Consider the following 23,164-nt stretch of genomic DNA (forward strand, 5'->3'; position numbering starts at 1 on the left):
TCGAGGGGATTGAGTGAGCCGCTTCCAAAGCAGAGGCACGCCATGCAGAGGGGGAGAAGGCCGAGTGACAGACCACGGCGGTGCAGTGGCCTGCAGCCGCAGCAGTGAGTCCCCCTTTTGGGAGGAGCTGTAGTGGCGGGGATAGTGTCATGATGCCTACCTCCAAGGAGCCAGGTCCGACCCAGCTACCCCAGAGGCAGGCATCATTTCCCCCAGGGAAGTGCCAGCGGGCCCAAGCTGTGGCCCTTTGGACACAGTCCTGGCGCCTTAGGCGCCAGGCTCACGTTGGACCCCTGTCCTGGCGCCTTATGCGCCAGGCTCATAAAGCTATACATGTGTTCAAGTGTTTTAAGGTGCACTTACCTGATGCAGACCATGCTGCTACATCCAGGCCCTCTTGAGGCCTGAATGGAACTACTTTACCTGTGGACCTACTTTCCCCTGGGTGTGGTCGGGGAAGGATACATACCTGATCGGTGGAAGGATACATACCTGGAACTTCTTCCAAAGCTATTTAAACCACGCCCGATCAACAACTCACGCTTCGCGTTGTTCTGCTCCTCGCAGCTGGACGCTCACTGTGTCAGCTCCTGCATCTGGACTTCAGCCACGCCTGTCAGCATCCTGGGCCACCTGCTAAGAGAGAATTGGAGAGAAAGAAGACCGTACCTGCTAAAGCTGCATCACAGAGACATCACACCGACAATCCTGAAAGGGAAGACATCATTTTAAAAGCATTTCGCTTCGATCGCTGCAGCGCTGCATTTCACTCACCTTTCCTGGTCACCTCCATCTTCAGCAGCGATCATCCGGATCCGCAGCCACTTCCCAGAGCCTAGAGAGAAATAGACAAGAACACAAGGTGAGAGAAGGAAGGGAATAGGAAAAGCTCAGTTTCCTTCTAAGACTTACCTGTTGGGTCATTCCCATTTCATTTCGGGTCCTGCCGCTTCCTGGCATTCCGGACCCCGGCCCCTATGGGGAAAAAAGACAAAGACATTGAATGAGCGAATGCAAAGACATTACCCGAACGCTCATCCAGAACTTACCTGTCATTTACTGGAACTGCACGTTTCACTTCGGGTCGGCGCCATATCTCCGGCATTCCGAACCCCGGCCCCTAAGGGGAAAAAAGACATAAGCGATTAGCGCTTGCTGCAATAAGACAATGAACATTATTATAAGGCTTGAACTTTTGAACTTGCTACAGAACTCTTACAGTGCCTTACCTGAATAGTCAAGCTTATTTGAACTCCCATCAAACCTCAATCCAGTGAAGTAACTGGGTTTCAACGCGCCCCTGCATCAGAAGCAGGATGGAGAACTCATCCTTCCAGACCCTAAGGTGAGACTTAGGGTATCGTGGAGGGCTGGAAGGGAGTGGGAGGCTTGAGCATTATTCCGTCAGTAGGTAATACTCCCTTTTCACGCACAGGGGAATATTCCTGCGAGTCCATCTTCAGAGTCCTGCGCTTCACCATAGAAGAAGCATCAGCACTCGAAGCCAGACCTGCGCCTCCGTGGGAATCAGGTGAGCGTGACAGATAGGTAGCGCAAAACAGAGGGAGTCCCAGCGGTCCCCCAGGGGGGCAGAAACAAGCAGCCGCATAGCAGGCAGTCTCCAGAGAAGCTAGAGAGTGGAGCGGTGAGGGGGAGGAGGAGCCGGAGAAAGGCGCACGCACCCGCAAGGTACAAGGGCCCAAGCGGGAGACAGCCCACTGTCCCCCAGGACACGCAGCGAAGCGGACTTTGAAGGCTCAGGGGCAAAACACGGCAGAGGAACGTGGAGGCCGGTCATTAACCCCCAATTGGGCAGAGGACGCTGGTGGCCATGGCACCACAGCAGTCCCCAGCAGAGGAATGCATAAGCGGAGGGAGCCAGGATGGCCCTGCGGGGACACTGAACGGCCGCAGAGCGGACCTCTGGGAGAGAACCAAGAGAGCAGCAGAGCGAGGGTGAGGAGGAGCAGAAGAGAAGTGCCCCCCACATCCATGAGACACAGAGACCCTTACAAGATAAGGCCCTCTCCAGGACATCTGGTGAGGAGGTGCGTGGGGGCAGAGAGGTACAGGGACACAGTGGGGAAAAGCATGAGGAGCACATAGGGTGCAGCCACAGACTGGCCAGAAGCAATGCATTACAAAGGAATGTACAGGTCTGGCAATAGCCCCTAACTGGTCAGTGGGGACACGTGTGACCCCAGCAGTGAGGCCCGGGAAAGGTGTGATGTGCCCCAGGAAAAAACTACAGGCGATAAAGAAAAGCCCAAGTGAGAGGGACAGCCCCCAAGGGAGACGCACGCTACGCCAACCATGATTCCAGTATAGTCAGCAACATGATAGTGTTCAGTGAGAGAGCAGGAAGGAGGACATAGAAAACAGAGCTGAGGGTGAAAGTTCCTCCAAACCCGCCACCCCCCGGTGTGAAAAGTGAACTGCACGAGACACAGAAAGAAGAGAAGCAAGGGGGGGGGGGCACCACAGAAGAAACCCAGCGACACTAGACTCCCACCAAGTGAATGAGCTGGAATATAGCTATCTGAAGGTTCAAGTACCCAGAAGAAGGAGTAATGGTGGCAACAAAGGTGGAGGGGGATCCCAACCACGTGCCACGAAAATAGGGACCATAAAAAGTGACATCCAAATGATACTGGAGGAAATCCGCTAAATGCGCACATACATTGGGGCGCAAGTGGCAGACCTATCCGCAAAAGTGGTCACCCTGGAAGAAATACTGGAGGGCGTGGAAGCAAATCAAGCATCAGCAGGAGTGCTGGAATACAAATGGAGATCCGCTTCCAGGACATTGAAAGGAGGGAGTACAACCTAGGGCTCAAAGTGGACGATGACGAGAACAGAGAGAGGCGCAACAACCGCCTCTTTTTTGGATTAGAAGAAAGAGGGAAAATCCGCAGCTGGACTTGAAGTAAACATTCAAGAAATAATGGGGATGGTCCGAGGGGCCAAAGAAGGCGAGCAAGTGGCTATAGACTGGGTCCACAGGGCAGGAGGGGGTGCCAGGGGCCCCCAGATCGGTGATTGCAAAACTGCACTATTACCAAGACAAGGTTGATATTTTGGACAAAGCAAGAACAGGGGTCATTGACTATGAGAGCTCTAAAGTGACTATCTTCCAGGACCTCTCAGCACAAACTTCTTGAGACACAAGAAATATGATCCCCTAACACAGTGGCTCCAGGAAAAGGGGTGCGATACAGATGGGGATAGCTCTTTGCACTCATATTTGAACTGGGGAGAGAGCGATATCAGTTGGTGCGCGAGGAAGATATCAAGAGGGCCACAGAGGATTTAATAGGACATTCTGAAGACCAACTGGGGGATGGAGGAGGGGTTGAGCAATCCAAAAGAGGTGAACTCAGAGGCCCAAAGATGAATCACGGAAGGCACAAAACACAGGGGGCCAGGACATTTCAGAAGCACAACATCCCGGGAAGGCGGCGGGAGGGGGACACACAGGGGAATTAGGAACACGAGCAGAATTCACATGAATAAAGGGGGGGGGGAATGGATGGATGGATATGGAGGAGGAGGGAGTGTGAAATGCAGTACAACTTCACAACCAAACCGGGAGAAAGGTCAAACCTTGGGTTGGTGCATTGAGAAAGCGAAGAAGTGGAGATGGTTAACCGGCAAGTTGCAATGCTAAACATAAAGGGATTAAACTCGCTGAACAAAAGATCACTCACTTCAAATAAGCTACGCAAAGCCACCATAGCAGTGCTTTTCTTACAGGAAACACACTACAGGCGGGGGAAGAATGTCCCCTCAAGGGACTAGCAGTGGGACAGACCTTCTGGGCCTCACCTAAGATGAGCAAAAAAGAGGGGATGGGAATTGTCATATCAAGAACCATGCAACTAAGGGAGGTGCAGGTTAAGAGGGGCTTTGATTGTAGGATGGTGGCAGTGAAAGGACGGGTTGAAGGGCACTTAATCACCCTGGCCTTCATATATACACCTAACGCGCAATTGTTGACATTCCTGTGTAAGGTTTTCTTGGAACTTAAGGAATGGGGGGAGGGCAGGCTAATGGTGGGAGGGACTTCAACCTGATAGTTGACCCGGCAGTGGACTGGTGCTTGGCAAGAAGAAACGAGACCAAAGCAAAAGGAAAGAAAAATGAAGCATTCGCCCAACTGCTGGAAGACCACTTCTGGGTAGATGTATGGAGGTCTAGGTTCCCCCAGGCAGGAGGGTACACCTTCTTCCCACCCCCACACCACACATATACCAGGATCGACCTCCTACTGGTTCCAAAGGAACAAGAGGCCACGGTATCATCACAGAAGGTGGAAACAGTGACATGGTTGGACCATGAGATGGTTACGACAGACTGGTGGTTAGAAGGAGGAATGCCCACGTTGGAGGTGAAACGATGGCTTCCTTAAGGACCCAGTATTCAGGGACTTCTTCCAGATGGAAATTACCCAATACTTTTTAGTAAATGACACAGGGAAGACCAGCTCAAAGACGGTCTGGGAGGTGGCCAAGGTGACAATGAGGGGCTTACTCGTAGCGGAAGAGGGAAAGGGCACTGATCGAGGGGAAGGTACGGGAACAGTTAAACAGAGTCAGGGAATGTAGGGGTGACAGAATTGTTCACCGATTAAGGGACGAGAAAGGGGTGACATTCCGTTCCAAGTACCACATCCCAGACCGCTTCGCAGACTTCTATAGAACACTGTACTTCCAACTGGTAAAACCTCAAGGAAGAGAGATCAAGGCATATTTAGGCAGGCTCCCCATCCCCCACCTCACGTCAGAGGGGAAATCCATGCTTGAGGTAGAAATAACACAGGAAGAGGTTAAGATGGCAATTGTTAAGTTGAAAACAGGTAAGGCACCCAGGGAAGATGGCTACACAGCAAGATTCTATAAGCAGTTTCAAGACACCATAGCGGGCCCCCTGGCGAAGGTCCTTAACTCCATAAAGGGGGCAGAGGACGTGCGCCCTGCCTTCTGGGAATTGCTCATAACGGTGATCCCCAAGCAAGGGAAGGACAAGGCGGACTGCGCCTCATATAGGCCCATATTGTTACTCAACGTGGATGCAAAGAGCTTCACAAGGATCCTGGCGTCCCGTCTGGAGATGCACTTCCCCGGTCTCATAGACCCAGACCAGGCAGGGTTCATTAAAAATAGGCAAGGATCCGATAACTTAAGACCCTACACATCCTATTTGACCCGATAACACAAAGAGAGGGGGCCCTGGTCCTCTCTCTCGATGCTGAAAAGGTGTTCGATAGGGTGAACTCGTCGTTCATGGAAGGGGTGCTGGAGGAGGTAGGAATGGGAGAGCGATGGATGGGATGGATTAGAGCCCTATATCATACCCCGCGGGCAAGAGTAATGGTTAACGGGAACATGTATAGAACTATAGGGCTCAACAGGGGGACAAGACATGGGTGCCCCCTGTCCCCACTGCTGTATGCCTTGGTGATGGAGCCATGGGTGATGAGCCTGAAACAGTCAGGAGACCTAGCCGAGTTCATATAGGTGCAAAAGAGTATAAAGCAAGCCTCTTCGCGAAAGATGCATTGGTCTACCTCACTAACCCGCAGTCATCAGTGCCGGCTCTCTTAAAGGGACTGAAGGAATACGGAGAACTGTCGGGTTCTGGGTCAACATCTCCAAATTAGTGACATTCCTAATGGGGAAAAGGAGGACATAGACTTGGTCAGTAAATGGGGATTTCAGACACAGCAGCAGAGCTTCCACTACCTGGGGATAGAAATCACAAGGGAACCTGAACTTATTTTGAAGGAACTACCCCAAACATCCCCCCCGCCCCTGTGGCATTGGATAATGGGGGACCTCCAGCGTTGATGTAGGATTGGTGTATCCTGGATGGCATGGCTGAACTGCATCAAGATGACAGTCCTCCTCAAGCTGCTGTTGCTCTTCCAAATGCTCCCCACAATAGTGCTGGCCCACTTCCTGGCCACAGTCCAGAAGGCCCTCTTGCGATTCCTCTGGGCAGGAGCGAAAACTCTGGTAGCGTACAGGGTGCTTTTGTTGGCAGAAGATGACGGTGGAGTTGGATTCCCAGATGTAGGAGCTTATTACAAGGGGGCCCAACTTCGGATTATGGTTGGCCACCTGGACCCCAGCACAAATAAGCAGTGGATTCATATGGACAGTGCCATTCTATGGCCGGTAACGCTGGGGGAGTGGATGTGGGTTCCACAAAGCGAAATCCCTAGACGTGTATTAACACACCCCGTCTTAGAAGTGTTCTGGTCAACCTGGCGCAAGGGAAGTGCCACCCACTGGTTGTCAACCTGGCCCTCTCCCCTTAGCTGTATCTGGGCACCACCTATACGAAATCACATTACAGGCCCTCTGAGGTTCCAACAGGGGTACGAGGCGGGGCTCTCCAGGGCAGGGTTGTTGTGGGGAGAGGGAGAATTTATTTCATTAACTAGACTGGAGGGTTGAATAGAAATAAAGGGGCTCTCGTCCTTCAAATATCTACAATTAAAGGGAGTCCTGATGAAACCTACATGGGGAGATTATCTATCCCGAGAACTCACCTCCTTCGAAAAGGTAGTTTTACAAGAAACCAATGCTAAAGGAAGGCTATGCAGGCTGTACAGAGAACTGAGGGGCGAACCCATAGATGTTTTGCCAGGACGGGGGACATGGGAGAACGGCCTAGTAATTGAAACAGACCAGCTGTGGGGTGAAAGAATCCACATTATCCCTGCAAAATATAGAATGCAGGCATTCAAAGTACTGCATAGATGGCACCATCTTCCAGCAACACTAGTGAAAATGTACCCAGGGATGGATGTCCACTGCTGGTGCTGCGGGAGGCAAAGGGGGACTACTATCATATGTGGTGGAAATGCTCACTGATCCAGACTTTTTGGAAAGAGGTGCTGGGGTGTGTAAAAGTACTGGAGGGGTTAGACAGACCCAGGGAACCCAGTTTGCTGCTGTTTGGGGTGTGCGAAAAGGGGGAAGGTGGGGTGGAGGAGAGTCACATGGTCCACACTCTGTTGGTGGTGGTGAGATGCTGTATAGCTCAACAATGGAAGAGGGGGGAAGTGTGCCCACAGAGAAGGAATGGGTCAAAAAAGTAAGATCCATCTATGACATGGAATACCTGACGGCTCATAGATGAGACGAGGACAGACCTAGAAGGCACCTGGCTGCCCTTCTTCAATAAATAGGGGTGATATTAAACCCAAGGAGGTAAAAAACTGAGAATACATCGGAGAATCCTGGTTGTGGGAAAAGTAGCAGAGGAGTATAGTTGAACTGCATGTAGGCAGGGAGGGGAGTGGGGGGTTTGTACAAGTTGGTGATATTGTTGATGGATTAAAAGTGCAAAAATGTCAGATTAGATTTGCTTTTTTTAAAACTTCAGAGGAAGGATTGATTTTGAGGTTACAGTCTGCCCCAAGCTCCTCTTCTATTGAGGTGAAGATGGAGGGTGAAAATCTCTACTCATGAAAGAGGAGTATTTGGGGTGATGATCTGGCTGGTCAAGGCCTACTTCAAGCTCAGACCACTGGTACCCAGGAATCTGCTCACTGAAGGAGACGGCCCGTGCAAGTGCTCTCTGGACACCTTTGTCCTTGGATACCCTGGATGGGCGTCCCTTAGCAATCAGAAGTAACCAACCAGCTTTGGGCACTGCTTAACCTCTTCAATCGTTTTTCGAGCCGGGTCGACCACTCTGTGACAATTTTTGGGCTGCTGCAAGCAGAGCTACCTTAACACTGATCATATTTCGATCTGGTGACTCGACCCATCGCCTGCCTGCACTCCAGCTGTTTTTAAACAGATTGCCATTGAAGAACCACACTGCATCATTGGACCTCTTCGAGCTGACTCCACAAACTCAAGACACTGACTCTACCATAGTTTGTCCGATCTTTGCTCCACTCAAGCCAATCACTGCTACAAGACCGCACCACTTCGCTCCATCGTCTCGCTGCCACAGTCCATTGGGAACTACCAACTCGTAATATCTATACGCTGAATTGACCCATTTTAATGTGACTAGAAGCCGGGCTTGATTCTGTCTTGCCCAAGAACAAGCCTAAAAGGTATCTAAAGTGGTTTAGTCTCGCTGCCCTACCTTAACGGACTCTGGTGACCCATTAAGACTCCCTTCTACCTATTTAAGACATATTGGGCAAACTTTACTTTCCTTCTGAAATTATTGCCTGTGCACCCTGTCTTCTGACCCCAATTTCCCCCTTTTACCATAAAACTGCATATTATTTATCTTCTCTTACAGGGGTGAGTTATTTAGTGTGTTTGTATGTTTAGTCTAATTAAGTCTATTTTTATAGAACCATGCGTTGGACATTATTTTGCTTTTATAACAAAGCACTATTTGTGTTTTGCCTGCTGTGCTAGCTCAAGTGTATGGCCTGGCCTCTGCTCAAGTTACCACACGAGGCGATGGTTGTATACCGGTCAGGCTGTGCCTGTTTCCCCTTTATGATTGGGATTACTGCTAATTTATTAGAAGCCCGGGACTCGGTAGGAGTTTTATCCATTACTCATCCCTGCACTCCCGCAGAGCAATAGTGATTTCAGCACATTATTATCCTGGTGATGTGCAAAAGAGCAGAGAAAGGTGCTAAGGTAATTTCATCTGTTAACGTTTTCTCCATTGAATTATTCAAATTGCTATCTTAATTGCCATCTTTTCTGTGAAAATGGTTGGCTACACAGTGTCACTTTGATATTATAGGTTGACTTATCAAATATCACTGCAGCAAATAAGTTCCACAAAAATGTTTCTCTCACTATCCGTTTGAGACAGTGACCTAAGGCCCCAATAGAGGGGACAAAACATAAATAAAAAATGTGGAAGTGTTTCTTTTGTGTAGCTGTAGTACTTTCACATGTCGACATTAAGAACTTGCCAAGAATTTCTTAGATCAGTAAGGGGGTGTGTACCAGGGTGAAACCTAATAAAGTGAGTGGGAATAGGCTGGCTTAATAATATTTCAGTAGTATTCATAAACATTTTCATATGCCCACCTGTGTTTGTTAAGAACTCACAGTGCTGCTTCATCCAATTATCCGATAGTGACTGATGTTAACCTTTTTATCTTGTTTTTTGTCCCACCATTAGTATTACAGGGATTTGATCATAACGGCTGTAGGCCTAAAGAGGCCAGCAACAATCAAATACCCCAGAGGATAGATTGCCCTGCTTGTAGGAGTGCATGAAGTAGCGGCTCTCTATTTCCCATAACTCAGGGAGGCCCATAAACAAATGCATCATACCAGAGGTTTCAGTTTATGTCCAAAGTAGGATGTACGTTTAACTGTTCTGGGGTACTCTTAGGGAGGTTTAATAAATTATTTATGAAGTGGTGATATATCAATATTGCTACTGCTGCTCACTAATATGAGGGAATAGCCCACCCTTTATACACTGGCACAGCAACTTTGAGATGGTCTGGTCACCTCTCAACTTCTTAAGAGAGCGGTCATTTGTCACTTGTCGAGTCTCTGTCCAATTTCCATGCAGGCTTCTAGTAGAAATTAGGCGTATAGGGGAGAACTAAGGAAACAGATGTGGTAGTGGATGGTGCAGAGACCTGCATAATACAAACAATTATTTATTTGAACAATAGGGCTGAATCACTATTATAAAGGGACGTATGCCAACCCTCTCATTCAGCAATAGGTGTGATGAGGGAAGTGGCAGCCTGGCAAGGACTCTTTTCCCTTAGCCAACCACCCATCGTTGAGCACCTGGACGAGTAGGTCTTGGGTCTCCTGATGTACAGCAAGGGCCTGGTCTCTTGTTTCACCAGCTGACCAGAGGGAAAGGACCCAAAGAAGCTGTTGCAGGCGGCGAGTTGTCATGATGGAAAGGGCCTCCAGCTGCAGGGTGAACCAACCCAGTCGGTCTTTCATCTGCTCCTACCACCGATCGGGGCCCAAGCATGTAATGCGGGCAAGGTTGTGGGAATTTTCTCTTTTTGCCACAATCATGCCACACAGTTACTCAGCTTGATCATAGGTTTCATCTAATCGAGATTCATACGATGAGTACTATTACATTCGGTAATAGCAGCATCTATTATAGCATTTGATAACCGGATTGTTTAAACAATAAAGAAATATCAACATTGTTTCTTTTGCATATTAAACTGTTTTATCCTACCGTGCTTTATCTGATGTCTTTATTCCAGGTGCAGAATGAATTTATACTAGCAATGGAGAGAGACTCCTTTGTAGAGCAGGTCCGAGACATTATTGAAAAAGCAGATGAAATGTTGAATGAAGATGTCAATGTTGATCCAGAAGGAGAACAAGGCTTGGGGAATATGCAGACAGCAGATGACTCCTATTACCCAGAGTCTCAGGTATTTATCATCTGACTCTTGCTCAACTCTAGTATGTCAAGATGGCATCCTTCCTTACATTTCTTTTTTTATATTTTTAGAAATTGGATTGTGATTTCAGATTACACGATACTGTGTCTTTCCTACCTCAACACATAGGTAAGTTTGAACTAGTAGTTTGGCATGCTGTATTTTATCACCCATTATAAACTGCTCCAAAGAAAGACCCCGTGCCACTCCTCTCCCCCTGGATCTCACAAGGTCAGAAAATGACTGTTAAGCAATGTTTGTATGCAATAACCTCTGGGAACACTACACACAACTATGATTACAGGTGCAAGCAAACTAACCTTTAGTATAAGTCTGTACTACACCGTTTTGGTAGCGTGTTGAGCAGCCAGGCTTATCTCAAGAGGGGAAATGTGAGCAGTAGTGGAGTTACAAAAAGATTCACAGTTACAGGTATTCAAATAGACTCATATACTCCAGGTTTCTTCTATAACAATTAATAATTTAGCAGTTCAATTATAAATCACTCATTAGAAGGAGGTAATCATATAGTAGCACACAAAAATATACTTCAATACTGTACACTCTTTAAAAAGGGAGTAAAAGGCAAAGGTTATAAGAACATGAAAGACTACAATTATTCTTAGACAGTGCAAATACTTTGAGTTAACCAGAAGAGTCATTTCAATTCAATAGGCTAGGCCAAAGTCAATGGGCTAAAGTCTTGGATAGGATAAAGCAGTTCTGGGGGTTAAACGGAAAGGTCTCTGCACAAGTTCTTCGAAGTAGTTTGTAAAAAGAATCATAGGTTGGGTCACAAGCTGATTAGGCCGGTGAGTTGCGAAAGTTTTAAAGCACTTTGACAGTCATAGGTAAGTACTATCCATCTTGTTTTACAGTACCTTACAACGAAGAAAAAGATGCAGCTGATGACTTCTGTTCCTGCAGATCTCGCAGTTCCTGGGGACAAGAGGGAGGACGTCCTTTAAGTGATTTCAATCCGGCACACACCCAAGTCAAAGCCCACCATGTAGTGCACAACTCAAACCCTTATTTATTTGTGCCTATAAGTTCAATATTCTGAACGACACTGAACCAGGAATCAGGCTAGTTTGCAAAGGTAAATATTTATGTATTTAAAATTTGATCACAACATGTTTTAATAGATAAACAATAATCACCAATGGGGGGACCGACCACAGAATAATATCAATACACTATGAATCAAGTAATGAGCACCAAAAACATATGCAGCACAGAAAAGAGTACTTTTGTGTTGGTTTGGATCAGATAGCACTACGGTTAGATGTTCCCCCTGCAACACCTCCTCAACCCCCAATAGGCAATGTAAAGAGATGGGAGGAGAGAGCAGGTATTCAGGAATAGCACAAATCAAACAGAATATCAGTCCCACCTTCCCCCATAAAACACAAGAGAAAAACAGAATTGACTTTTCAGCTGTCAGTATGGCTTTTAAAATTGACTGGTCAAAAACACCAAATATAGTCAAAAATAATTAAATTGTTGTACATTCCTATGGGAGCCGCTTTTAACAGTTGCACCCAAGCACAAGCAATGTTTTAGTCAGCAGAAAACATTTGCAATCTTAAAGTCCAAGTCGGAAACAATTTAAAGCTGTTTTACACGTGTAAACATTTCTCAGATTTATAATCCGCGGCAAACTTTTCCTTGCGCCATAACTGGAGAATCGCACCGTTTTGCAGAGCGGTTTTGGGTTCTATGGATAGCTATGGATGTTAGGTTTCTATCATAAAAACTGAGGTAGTTAGAGGTTTTCGTGATAGTCGTTTTTGCGAGATAGGCGCAAGAATGGAAAACAGAAATGCACTTTTGAAAATGAAAGATGGATTTGCTTACACTAGATTATGACTGCGAAACAGAGAATGTCACACGGGAATTTCGATCCACTTCGATCCCAGTTATCTGGCCAGCGTAACCCTTCCCGTGTGATACTCTAGTTTCCGTTCTGGGATCTACTTTTCTTACTCATAATCACTAATGACTTACGATTTTATCAAACAAATGAGAAAAATGATCACAGGAAAGGTACTGACAATACTATGATTCTGAATTTGCAGATAGGATGAATTGAGATTGGGATAACACTATGCAGCGATATTAGGGTCACTTTTCTTCCTATTAATACTCCCAAAATAAGTTATTAGATTGAACCGTCAGTTCTGGTCAGGGATTGGATCTGGTCTAGGAAGAACAGCACATCAGGCACGGGATTGGATCAGCTAGGCCAGACACCGGTTTTGCACAGGGTCTGTCCTTCTTGTTTGTAGGTATTTCAATCTGCTGGATAGCGAGTTTCTCAGGCAAGCCTATTGGTGGCAAGCCAGATAATTTTAGGAGACAGGTTTAAAAGGCCCTCTCACACCACACAGCTCTTCACTGGGTGGAGAGAATAAATTTGAGGATTTGGGCCTTGCTGGAAATCAATAGTTCTCTATTGCTGGCAAGAGATTTGGCCTCTGGATCTGAAAGAATATTTAAGCTGGATGTAGAATGCTGGATCAGAGTGTTTTGCTGGAATCAGGAAAGTGAGTGGATCTGTGAGTCCCTATGTGTTGTCAGCTGTCTCTATTTATCCTTTAAAATGTCATCACAAAGCGGGTGTATGGGCCGGCTTAGCTAAGCTTGGCCCTGTGAGCTGGGATTGGACCAAACTTCATCTCCGCCTTGCAATTTGAGTGATTGGATCAAGGTCGGATGATGTCACATTTTATGATTTGCTTTACAATCCTCAGAGACCTCCCTTTAGCCACTGGTCTCAAAATCGGATTTAATACTAAATGTATATTTCTACATTGGTCACCTTTATACAAATCACACATAAAGATGCCATTTTATGTGGCAGCTATTCCTCAAAACCCTGCAGCGGTGGGATCTTGTCTCAACTTTCTACAGAATTTTTCCCTTTTCGCTATGAACACAATTTCCGAATTTTATGCAAATTTCCACAAATGTGCGTGTTTAACATAGGGATATGCGTGTACATTTTCACAATTCTAACATTAATACATTTTGCATAAACCCACATATATTGCCATTCCTGTCCAGAACATGTCACACAGATCTATCGCCTCTTCACACGTGCAGCCAGAATTTAAATGAACAACTCTGTCCTTTTTATATTTTTCACCATTTTGAATAGCAAGTTATGAGTCTTGTAAAAATTGTTCTTTGTTCATGTTTAGCAACAGATGGTCCGCCCCGTTTTGTCTCCCTGCAGTCCAGAAGCATCCCCGTCCTTGTTTGTTCCTTCCAGAGGCCATTTACGTTCCCGTAGTTCCCCGGGCTGAAGCTCTATCATTGTTCCTTCACTTTCTGTTGACAAGATTCTGTTCTAACCCACAATTAGCACCTCCCAGTGAGTTTCTGCTGAGAGGAAGGCCCTCCTTCTGGGAGAAACCTGCTTTTCCACTTCTTGTGACTCAGCCAAGTTAACTAACTTCTTAAATCCTGCAAAAACCAACTTTGTTGCGTCAAATATAAATACATTTCTTTCTTAGCCTTAAAATCTGTGGGATCAAAAACACAACTAAAATTTGTATTACTTTTTGGCAACAATCCTTTTTGTTTGCTAATCCAGCAGACCTTTTAGTTTTAGGTCACTTTAAAGTTTCCTCAGTACTCCTCTGACAGCTGTCGTTCAGGTGGCCCTGGATACTGCATGCAGATTTTGGCATAGGCTGTCAGTTTTCAGACTTTGTATGTTTCACAATGTTTCATTTGATACATGAATTTTAGCACCAGGCCAGATTTTGAATGTGGAGAGGTGTTGTGTATAGGCATTTAGAAGTTTTTAGTAGTAAAGCAAATATCATTTGTAGGCACATTTTTGGGTTTCACTTGCAAAGTGCTGCTTCTCTCTTCGCACTCTGTTTGCTGGTCATGGAGCCCACTGGCACATTGTCTGCAGGGTGTGTTCTATTCCCCCGCACATGCACCATGGGTGGCAGGTTGTGCATCCCTCTTTTTGTGTGCTGAAGCACACGGTTATTGTAGGTTTTTGGCACACACAAGGGTTTTGCTGCCATTCTTGCAGTTTCTTTAACTATAACTCACAGGGTGATGCTGCATAGCACAGCAGAGTGGGTCAATACATCCCACAGTCCGGGGACTCCTGCACTGGGACTGGTCAAAGCTTATAACTGGCAAACTTCAATTTCAGTGGCTGTTTTGTGTTTCAGCTACCGCACTGGTAACAACGCTGGTCCTGGCTGTCAAGGTGGACTGTCCTTTCTTCAGAGGTCCTGCACTCAGCTGAGAAGGGTCAGGCTCAGTCAGTCCAACGTTGTGGAAGTCCGGAGGATCTTCCAAACACTTTTGGCCAGTTTACAAGTAACGCACACAATCTGGTGTCCCTCTCCGTGGCTCTATGGTTTCCTGCAGCACTCTGAGGAAATGCAACCAGCTCCATGATAGGTGTGTGGGTGGCTAAGTTGGGATATGATTGGTCCAACCAACTCAAAGGGAGAAGTCGTCCTTAGCAGGACTTCTGTCGATGCAAACTTGTCGATTCGGACCTGCAGCAGGGCTTCACCAGGCAAACCAACGGTCCAGGAGTTGCAGTAGCCGTCCTCTTCAAGCTCTTCTTCGGTTCCTTCGTTCCAGTGGTCGACTCTGCCTTCCAAGCCAAGAGACTCGCCTTTTATTCAGTTCTCTCCCATTCATTCCAGCCCAGCTGCCACTCGCCCTGCAGGCTGGCTGTCCTTTCCGGACAGTCAGCCAGCCAATCATCAGAGTGCATTTGGGTCTCATAGGAGACTAAGCACAGGGAGTTTCGGGCACCTCCCACACTTCCTGCCTACCCCCAGACACTCTGGAGCCAGAGGTGGTCTTCACTCCTGAAGCCCGCCAAAGGCGAATGAACAAAGAGACCAAACCTGGTTTGCCGCACAGAGGAAAACTCCTTTCCTCAAAGACATCGCGAAAAAAGATCGGGACCTGTTTTTAGCAATGATGGCTGGGCACCATCCTGAAAAACATGGCTCCCGCGATTTAACGCTACCGGAGTTACGAATAGCTCGCGGTCTGGAAAAATCATGGTAGTTTGTTGTAAAACCATTGCCGCCAGCCATTCTGAGAGGAAAAGGTAACATTTGACTGTTACATGAGTAACTAGACATAGGGGATACTAAGTAACTCCTCCAGCACTCTATTGTAAGATAGGGTGTGCTGGGTCTAGAAATGTTCCGGGCTAAGCGAAGTCAATTTCACTCCACTGTTCTGGGAAACAGTAGTTGATCCCAGAGAAGGTATTTAAACCTTGGTAAATCTGAAAGACGTCCCTGTGTCACTGCACTGAAGGTGCTGTGTAAAAACAATTGTTAAAGATGTTGCCTGTGGAGTTGGTTAGACTCAATAACCAAAGAAAACACAAGGTTAAACGCATCAAAATACATGAGAGAGTGGGGAATAAGGGTCACACTCTCTCCAGGTAACAAAAAAGTAATCGCAATCCAGCAAAGTTGCTAGGGGTCTCTAAGGTGAAGGGAATTAGCAGGTTTTTGAGAATTCTCCCTAACAATGACCTGGAGAAACCGATTCTTCAGGACAATACTAACCAGGACTCCTAGGTAAATGACACGCTGCTAATATCCATTCCTAAATGCCATTCATCCATATGCATTTGAATGTGCTGCTAATATGAAGATTGTACTACGTTGTGGCTCTTAAACGTTGAGGTTCGACCATACTACTGGCCAAACATCAGACCCAACCATCTCAGTTCCAATTAACCACTGCCATCTCCCATAATGCATTTAGCGAAGTGTTTCTTTATCTTAACCATTTTCTGTCCGTAGCCACTGCTCATGCTGGTTCTCCCAGAAACGCAAGCTAATTCCCTCTAACCATCCACCCACCCCCTTCCAAACACCCCATGCAGGTCCACCTTCTACCAGTGACTTCACACAAAGATGTTCCTGTTGTCTGCATTACTCCTAGATCGTTTCACTTTTTTGTGTATTTGCATGATGACTTACCTACAGGACAGAGATTGGTTAGGTTTGTAGAGCAGAACACTGTATCTTTAGAACCCCTACAACTGACTAAATCTACACTAACCATTAACCAAACCCCAAAACCCAGCCCTCCACAACCACCCTAGTTATTATCCTAATTCTAAACAAAATGTGTATTCTAGTCCTAAACCAGACAATCACACGTCCACAAACCCTCACCCTAACAGCACCACATTTTGGCTATTTTTCAGATACATTATTTTACTACTTTTTCCTTTTTCCTTCATGCAAGGGGCACGTTTCCTGCCACGCTTTTGTTATCCAGTGAAAATGTCACCAAAAAACGAGTCAGTAAAACAACTCTGGTGAAAATATCTTTCAAGAGAAAGTCCCAGAGGAAAAAGTAGTAAAATAATGTATCTGAAAAATAGCCAAAATGTGGTGCTGTTAGGGTGAGGGTTTGGGGTTGTGGACGTGTGCATGTCTGGTTTAGGATTAGAATACAGCTTTTGGTTAGGATTGGGATAATAGCTAGGGTGGTTGTGGAGGGCCGAGGTGTTGGGGTTTGGTTAATGGTTAGTGTAGATTGAGTCAGTTGTAGGGGTTAGAGCAGGGGTAAGTAAAGCTACGGTTAAGAGTAAGGGTTTGGTTAAGTGTTAAAGGGGTATTGAGGTTGAGGAGGGATGGTGTTGGTGTGTTAAAATGGAGGTAATGATAAACTTGGAGATTAGGGAAGTTAACGCATTTAGAAACTGTTAGGGTAAGCATAAGGCAAGGGATTTGGATAGGTATGGACTATGGAATTTGTATAGGGCTAGTGGTGAGGTTCGGGTTATAGTTACTGTTCATTTAAAATGTATTTGGTGTTTTGTATTGAGACACATTCAAATAAAATCCTTTAGAGCGCTGAAGGTTTACGTTTCAAGAAAACCTAAGAGTTTGGTGTAGAATACAGGTTGTAGTTGGTTAGGGTAAGGGGCTGGGATAGGGTTGGAGAGGTCTTGTGATTGCCAGGACTTAGTAGGGTTTCGATGTCTTTATCAGGCTTACAGACATTTGAGTATTTAAAAATAGCTTTGTGGAAAACCTTATCAATGGCAACGTGTTTACACTTTGCATGTCTTGTATACAATGACTACTTTTTGAAAAAATGTTGCCACTTCATTTTCTGATGACTACATTTTCCTGGTGACCTATTAAAATAGAACCACTCTGCTTTGTCCAGTCCCTTTTAAATACCCAACAAACCGGAAGCCTAAAGCATAGGGCAGGGTGTTTTCCCCTGCTAACCTTTTTTAAGTTTTTATTTTGTTACTTTTTCCGCTCTTAACTTGGACTCACGCCCTCATCTTTTCCCATTAAAAAACGTGTCTTGGTCCACTAGTCCTGTCAGAGAATATTCTCTGTATCTAACCCACTAGCACCCTGCCTTGTGTGCTTGGACCCATGCCACATTTGGGCAACCTGCTCTCTGAGACTCCTCATTGGTCTTTCCACTATGGGACCAGCTGCAGTGCTATTGATAAGAGTTTTAAGAACGCGCCACCTGACTCGTACAAAACTAGAAGGTCTGTCAGGCAAGTCATCTTTTCTCTTTGCCACCCTACCCTGGTGACACATTTTCCTTGCATCAGTTGCCCCTGAATGGAGATTTTTTACCCAATCGGAGGCTAAAATCAGAGTACTATGATGACCCATTTTGTCATATTTATGGTATGTTCCCTGAATAGGGGACGGGACCAGAGCGTCTTGCCCAGCAGCGTTCAAATGACAATAGTGGTGCTGCGCATACGTGACAAAGCCCCCTACATGATCTCTTGGCTGCGCGTTCTCCCAGGCCCAACTACCAGTGTCTTTCTAGACTTCCTCAGGACTGGAATATTACCCCGCCACTGCACTTTGTGATCTACATCCCTTTCTTCGAGATTTAGACTGTTTGTCTAGCATCCATTTGTTCGCATTGAACCCACAGTTCCTGTGTCTGAAGCGCCACTGGCCCTACCAGCATTAAGACCTTTGGTGAGCATAATACTCTTTAGCTGGGTTCATGAGTCACACCTGTCCCATGGAAAGAAAGCTTTCATTGCATTCCTAACCTTTATGAATAGAAGATGGACTTGATATATGTCATTTATAACGCGCCTGTACACAAGTGTTTCTAAGCACGATAGTTCTCATGTTCTTCCTTCCCTCCCACACTTTGTACACGGACAACAGAGTTGGTAATCCTTTGATATGGTTTGTTGGTTCGGGAGGTGCTTCCCAATAGCTCTCACCAAAGCTTGCTCTGTCCTAAGTCTACTAGGGTTCTCTGCTAGGTGCCTTCTGGGCTGGACCCTGACACCACATTGGTACCACAAACGTAATAAAAGAGGTTTCCCCAAGGTAATACTGGTAGGCTAAGACTGTCCCTCTGGCTAAGTTGGCACAGCATGGTCTTTGCAGGGATGAGGGGGACACCTAAACCCCCAGGAGCCCTCCATGTATGACCATTTCCACCCTTTCAGCATTCGTAAAATCCCCCCTTTTAAAAGGAGCTTGAATCGTTTGGCAGTGAAGAGACGGGTGCAGCACCAACTGTTTATTCAGGCTGCACCAGTCATCCAGGCTGTATAAAGTTTCGCCAAAGTAGCGCCTCCTGTTGTAATTACACCTCCCCCCAAGGTTCAGGCTATCAATCTAGTTGTTTCCAGTAGTCTCAACATCTTGAAAACTTTGAATGTCCTAAAGAAAAAAATGACAAACAAAAAGAGGGCAGAGTTTAGAGACAACCCTGTTTGCGAAACAGCAATCCCTCAGGTTCAGCTATTCTCAAACCAGTTGGGCTTCGGAAAGTAACTCCCCGATTATGTTGAGTGAGTCACTTTGGATGCTTCCACACAGGAGCATTAAAATTTAGAGGGAATTCTGTTTTCATTGTTCGGCACCGGGAAGTATTGTGATCCTTGATTGATAGGTGAAACCCCTCAGATGCTGCAGTCTTCCACTATGCCCCATGTTCCGGCTTTCACACACTTTCTGTGCCCTCTTCTCCAAATTCTGTATGTCTATGACAGCTCTAGTGATTAAGATGACATTTTTTATATACCTAAATGTTGTCCTCCACAGCTGGCCCTCATCCTCTGCCTTCTCAATAGCCTCTTCTATTACCTCTGCAGAAGATTCCTCTGATGCCTCCTTCGGTTCCTTACTATTGCAGCCCACCATTACCCGCTCTGCCACACTCAGACGGCTGAAACATCAGGGCATAGTATGCAGTACTTCCATTGATGCAACCCCCTCAGAACTCCCTTTTGAATGTTGAGGACCCTTACAGTCCGATGCCCAAAAGCATCTTTCTAGATACATTGAGGCTTCCCGGTAGAGTCTTGGAGATCATTGTTTTCAGACCAGCCTATCCCTAAACCCCCTGCAGTGGAAAAAGGTGTTGTGGCGGACATCTAGGAGAAATCAGATGTGCACAGTGGCCAAGAATATGGGACAGGCCCCCTCCACCTCACTATACAGTGGCACCAATCAACAGAAAGCTTGATGCAAAATTCAGATATCCAGTAGGAATATGGTATGCTTCTATTCAAACCCTCCTGTCCAGGCTGCAGTTGTTTCATCCGCACTGGCCCAGAGTTGTGATTCCTCTTTGGCATCCCCATCCCCAATGTCGCCCATCTCCCTTGGTATGATGAAGGCCCAAGATAACCTGGGCAATAATATCTATCAAAAAAGCTTGGCACACCCAAGGCAAGCCCACTAGACTCTGGCACAATATCGCAGATTTAGCTCTAGACTGAAAGGAGCAATTGCTTGAAGTTATAGCTGATAAGTTGCTTGTCCATCGCTTTGATGTATTTATCTGGAGAGGGTGACTGGTCTAAGGGCACCTAGCTCATCCAGGATGTGCAGGACAAGTTGTGAGTCCTCCCGTATTAGGGCTTACAGAGGTTTCACCCGGCAGCAGATGAACATAGAACTAAAGGAAAAAATATATCTTGTAGGCAAAACCTTGTTTTGCAATCATGACAGTGATCGAACCCACCCCAGACAACGTCCCAAAAGAACTGAGGCTGTTCCTTTGTGGTATTACGGGCCAGATCACAGGATAGAGATTGCAGCAGTGCTCCTTTTGGCTATCCAGCCGAGTAAGAGTGACAGATGACCAAGGGTGGCTTCTCATCAGTGTCCCCCTCAACTGACAAACCAAACATTGGACAATCACATATGGTCCTGACACATTTGCCCGGTTGGTTGCTGGCCCCCCAAGTTCCTGCCTGCTTTGGAGGATTATCAAATCAAACTTGTGGATTCTCTCTGTAATGGGTAGGTTTACAGGTTCTCATTGCCCACCCCAACCAACACTTTTGATTGAACACGGGGCAAGTACAGTAGCCCTTTAAATGATGCTCATAGAAGCCATGCCAGTGACACTGTACAGAAAGCTTCTCATCTCACTTTTTTGCCATTTTCAATTATTGCAAGTCAGGCTTCAGAAAACCGTTGACTCTCTCATAATTCAACTTGCTCCTGCCTAACAAGAGGTTCAAGATTGTCACCCCTGCACAGATTATCCGCTTTCCAGGAGGAGGATTGAATTTATACTATAGACCTTCAGGATGCATACATGCACATGCCTATATTGCAGATGCCGCCATAGTTCCTAAGGTTTTCAGCCATTAGGCCGATTATTTAGATTTTTGCCTTTTGACTTGAGCACAGCTCCCAGAGTTTTAGAAGGGTTGTGTTGGAATCACTTACCTGCCACCTTTGCCAGAGAGTAGTCTTCCATCTGGCTGATTAGAGCCTACAGTCTAGCAACAGCTTCTATCTCCATGTGAGAAACACTTGATTTGGTACTTAACTTGGGTCTTTTAGTGAATCTGAAGAAATCAACTGAATACCCTATCCAAAGTCTACTGTGCATTGGCCTCCAGTGCTGAGTTAGTGTCAGTGCGCTTCCCATAGAGTGTATTCAAGCAATCTACATGACCATTTCTCAGATGCTAAAGGCCCAGCTGCTCTGCAAGATGTGCATCCTACCTCGCCGGATTCAACTGGATGTATTTTCCTCATTATCGGACTTGGTTGGCCCGGCCCTCTCCACCCGGAAGTCAACATAAGCAGCAACCGGTGCGCAATTGCGTGCGCGCCTTAAGTAGCGCTGTTTGCTGGTCCTCCCCGCTGCCCAGCTGCTCTGCAAGACGTGCATCCTACCTCGCCGGATTCAACTGGACGCCTTTTCCTCATTATTGGACTTGGGTACAACTTATACTTTACTAATATATACTCTTAAACATATAAAGGTATATATAACTCATACACTTTCCCTTTTTTGCATTACTATAGTCGGCCCCGCCCCTCTCCACCCGGAAGTCAACATAAGCAGCAACCTGCGCGCATTTGCGCACGCGCATTATGTACGCGCTATAAGTAGCGCTGTTTGCTGTTAGCTGGCTAGCTGGTTGCAGGTTGTAAGTTAATAACAATTTAAAAAAATTAAAAAAATTCTAACTACCTTCCCATTCTAAGGTGTTCTGCTTTTTTTACCGCTCTACTTATTATCCCCCTGTGCTGCCCTCTTATCAGTAGTTTGCTTATTAACCTAGATCGGGCAGGGCAAACCGAGTGCTTTGATTGCAAACTACACAAAGCGCTATTCAAGCGCTATTCAAGCGCTAGTCAAGTTTAATAATTGCCCCATTTACAACAGCTCGCTAGGCTGACCTCAGGAAAAGGATGGCGAGTGGATTGAGAAGCAGGAAGTGCAACGGGATTGCTGCAGTCCTGTTATCATCAACGAGCATAGATTCACTGATATGCCACGGGAGAACCTCATATATAGAACCGGCTCGGCTTGAGGAACTTGTGGCGAATACATTCAAAGATGACACAAGCCATCCCAGACTCCTGTCTCATGTTGCCCAAATCCACGCTTTCGACATTCCGCAAACCCCCAGCATTATGCCACCAATACTACACCCAGACTTACATCCATACAGTAATTCTATTAGTCCTGAAGTGCGTAAAGCAGTAGTTGACTTTAGAAGCTGTTCAGAATCGCCTATGGTCTCCAAAAGCAACAGAGAACAATACGCTGCAACAATGGAGAAAATGGCGGCACTAGATCAAGCTGTGTGCCGCTCCATAGGTATTTTAACCCCTTCGGTATTCGGCTCTGTAAAAAGGAAAATGCTATTACAATCACTATCGCCTGGACACCCCCTAGGACTTTTGGACACAAATACCGAATTGGTAGATGATATAAACAAAGAACTTCCTTAATTCACATACTCTCCGGAAGCGGTGGAAGTGCACATCAAGGCCTCTCAGCCTAAATTCTCTGTGGGATCTAGTCGAACAGAAGATGATTCCCAGCACTCGCCAAGTACATTTCCGGTAATCATTAAAATCCTGGACCTCGGGGCGTGGCTTGAGGCTCCGGCAATGTGGACGCCTCTTTGAAAGCTCTGTGGGACGCCCGGGCCTGCCACTATATGCCCGCTCTATAAGCACATTTCCCGGCATGGAGACATAGGGAAAGTCAGCGGACCATTACCTGTGATAAAGAGATAAAATCAGAGCGAGGAAGCTAGTAAACGCCTAACTGACGGGGTCCGCGTTAGGACCGTGCTCCGATGCCCAAGATGGCGGCCACATGGAGACATCGAGCCGGGGGGGTCTGAGCTGGCCTAGCCTCACCGGACTCCCACCCAACATACAGCGGGCAGTCAGCGGATCCCGCAGCGGATGGTCGGCCGAGGAACGGTGTGATACACTGCCAACGGGACGGAGCATCTGCGCGTCCAACCCAGAATCACCCGAC

At 46.5% G+C, this 23,164-nt stretch overlaps 1 protein-coding gene across 8 annotated transcripts in view; it reads left to right on the forward strand.

Moving 5' to 3' along the window:
- The window catches only part of WNK1 (WNK lysine deficient protein kinase 1), a 2,404,646-nt gene that overhangs the window by 1,654,688 nt on the left and 726,794 nt on the right, over nucleotides 1–23,164 (forward strand). For all 8 annotated transcript variants that reach the window (XM_069628604.1, XM_069628602.1, XM_069628603.1 and 5 more), the window contains 2 exons: nucleotides 10,193–10,366; nucleotides 10,447–10,504. In XM_069628604.1, coding sequence (XP_069484705.1) covers nucleotides 10,193–10,366; nucleotides 10,447–10,504 — 232 coding nt within the window. The remainder of the gene's footprint in view (nucleotides 1–10,192; nucleotides 10,367–10,446; nucleotides 10,505–23,164) is intronic.

The sequence above is a fragment of the Ambystoma mexicanum genome, chromosome 12 (assembly GCF_040938575.1).
Source record: "Ambystoma mexicanum isolate Mex_15411 chromosome 12, UKY_AmexF1_1, whole genome shotgun sequence".
In the NCBI taxonomy this organism is placed as follows: Eukaryota; Metazoa; Chordata; class Amphibia; order Caudata; family Ambystomatidae; genus Ambystoma; species Ambystoma mexicanum.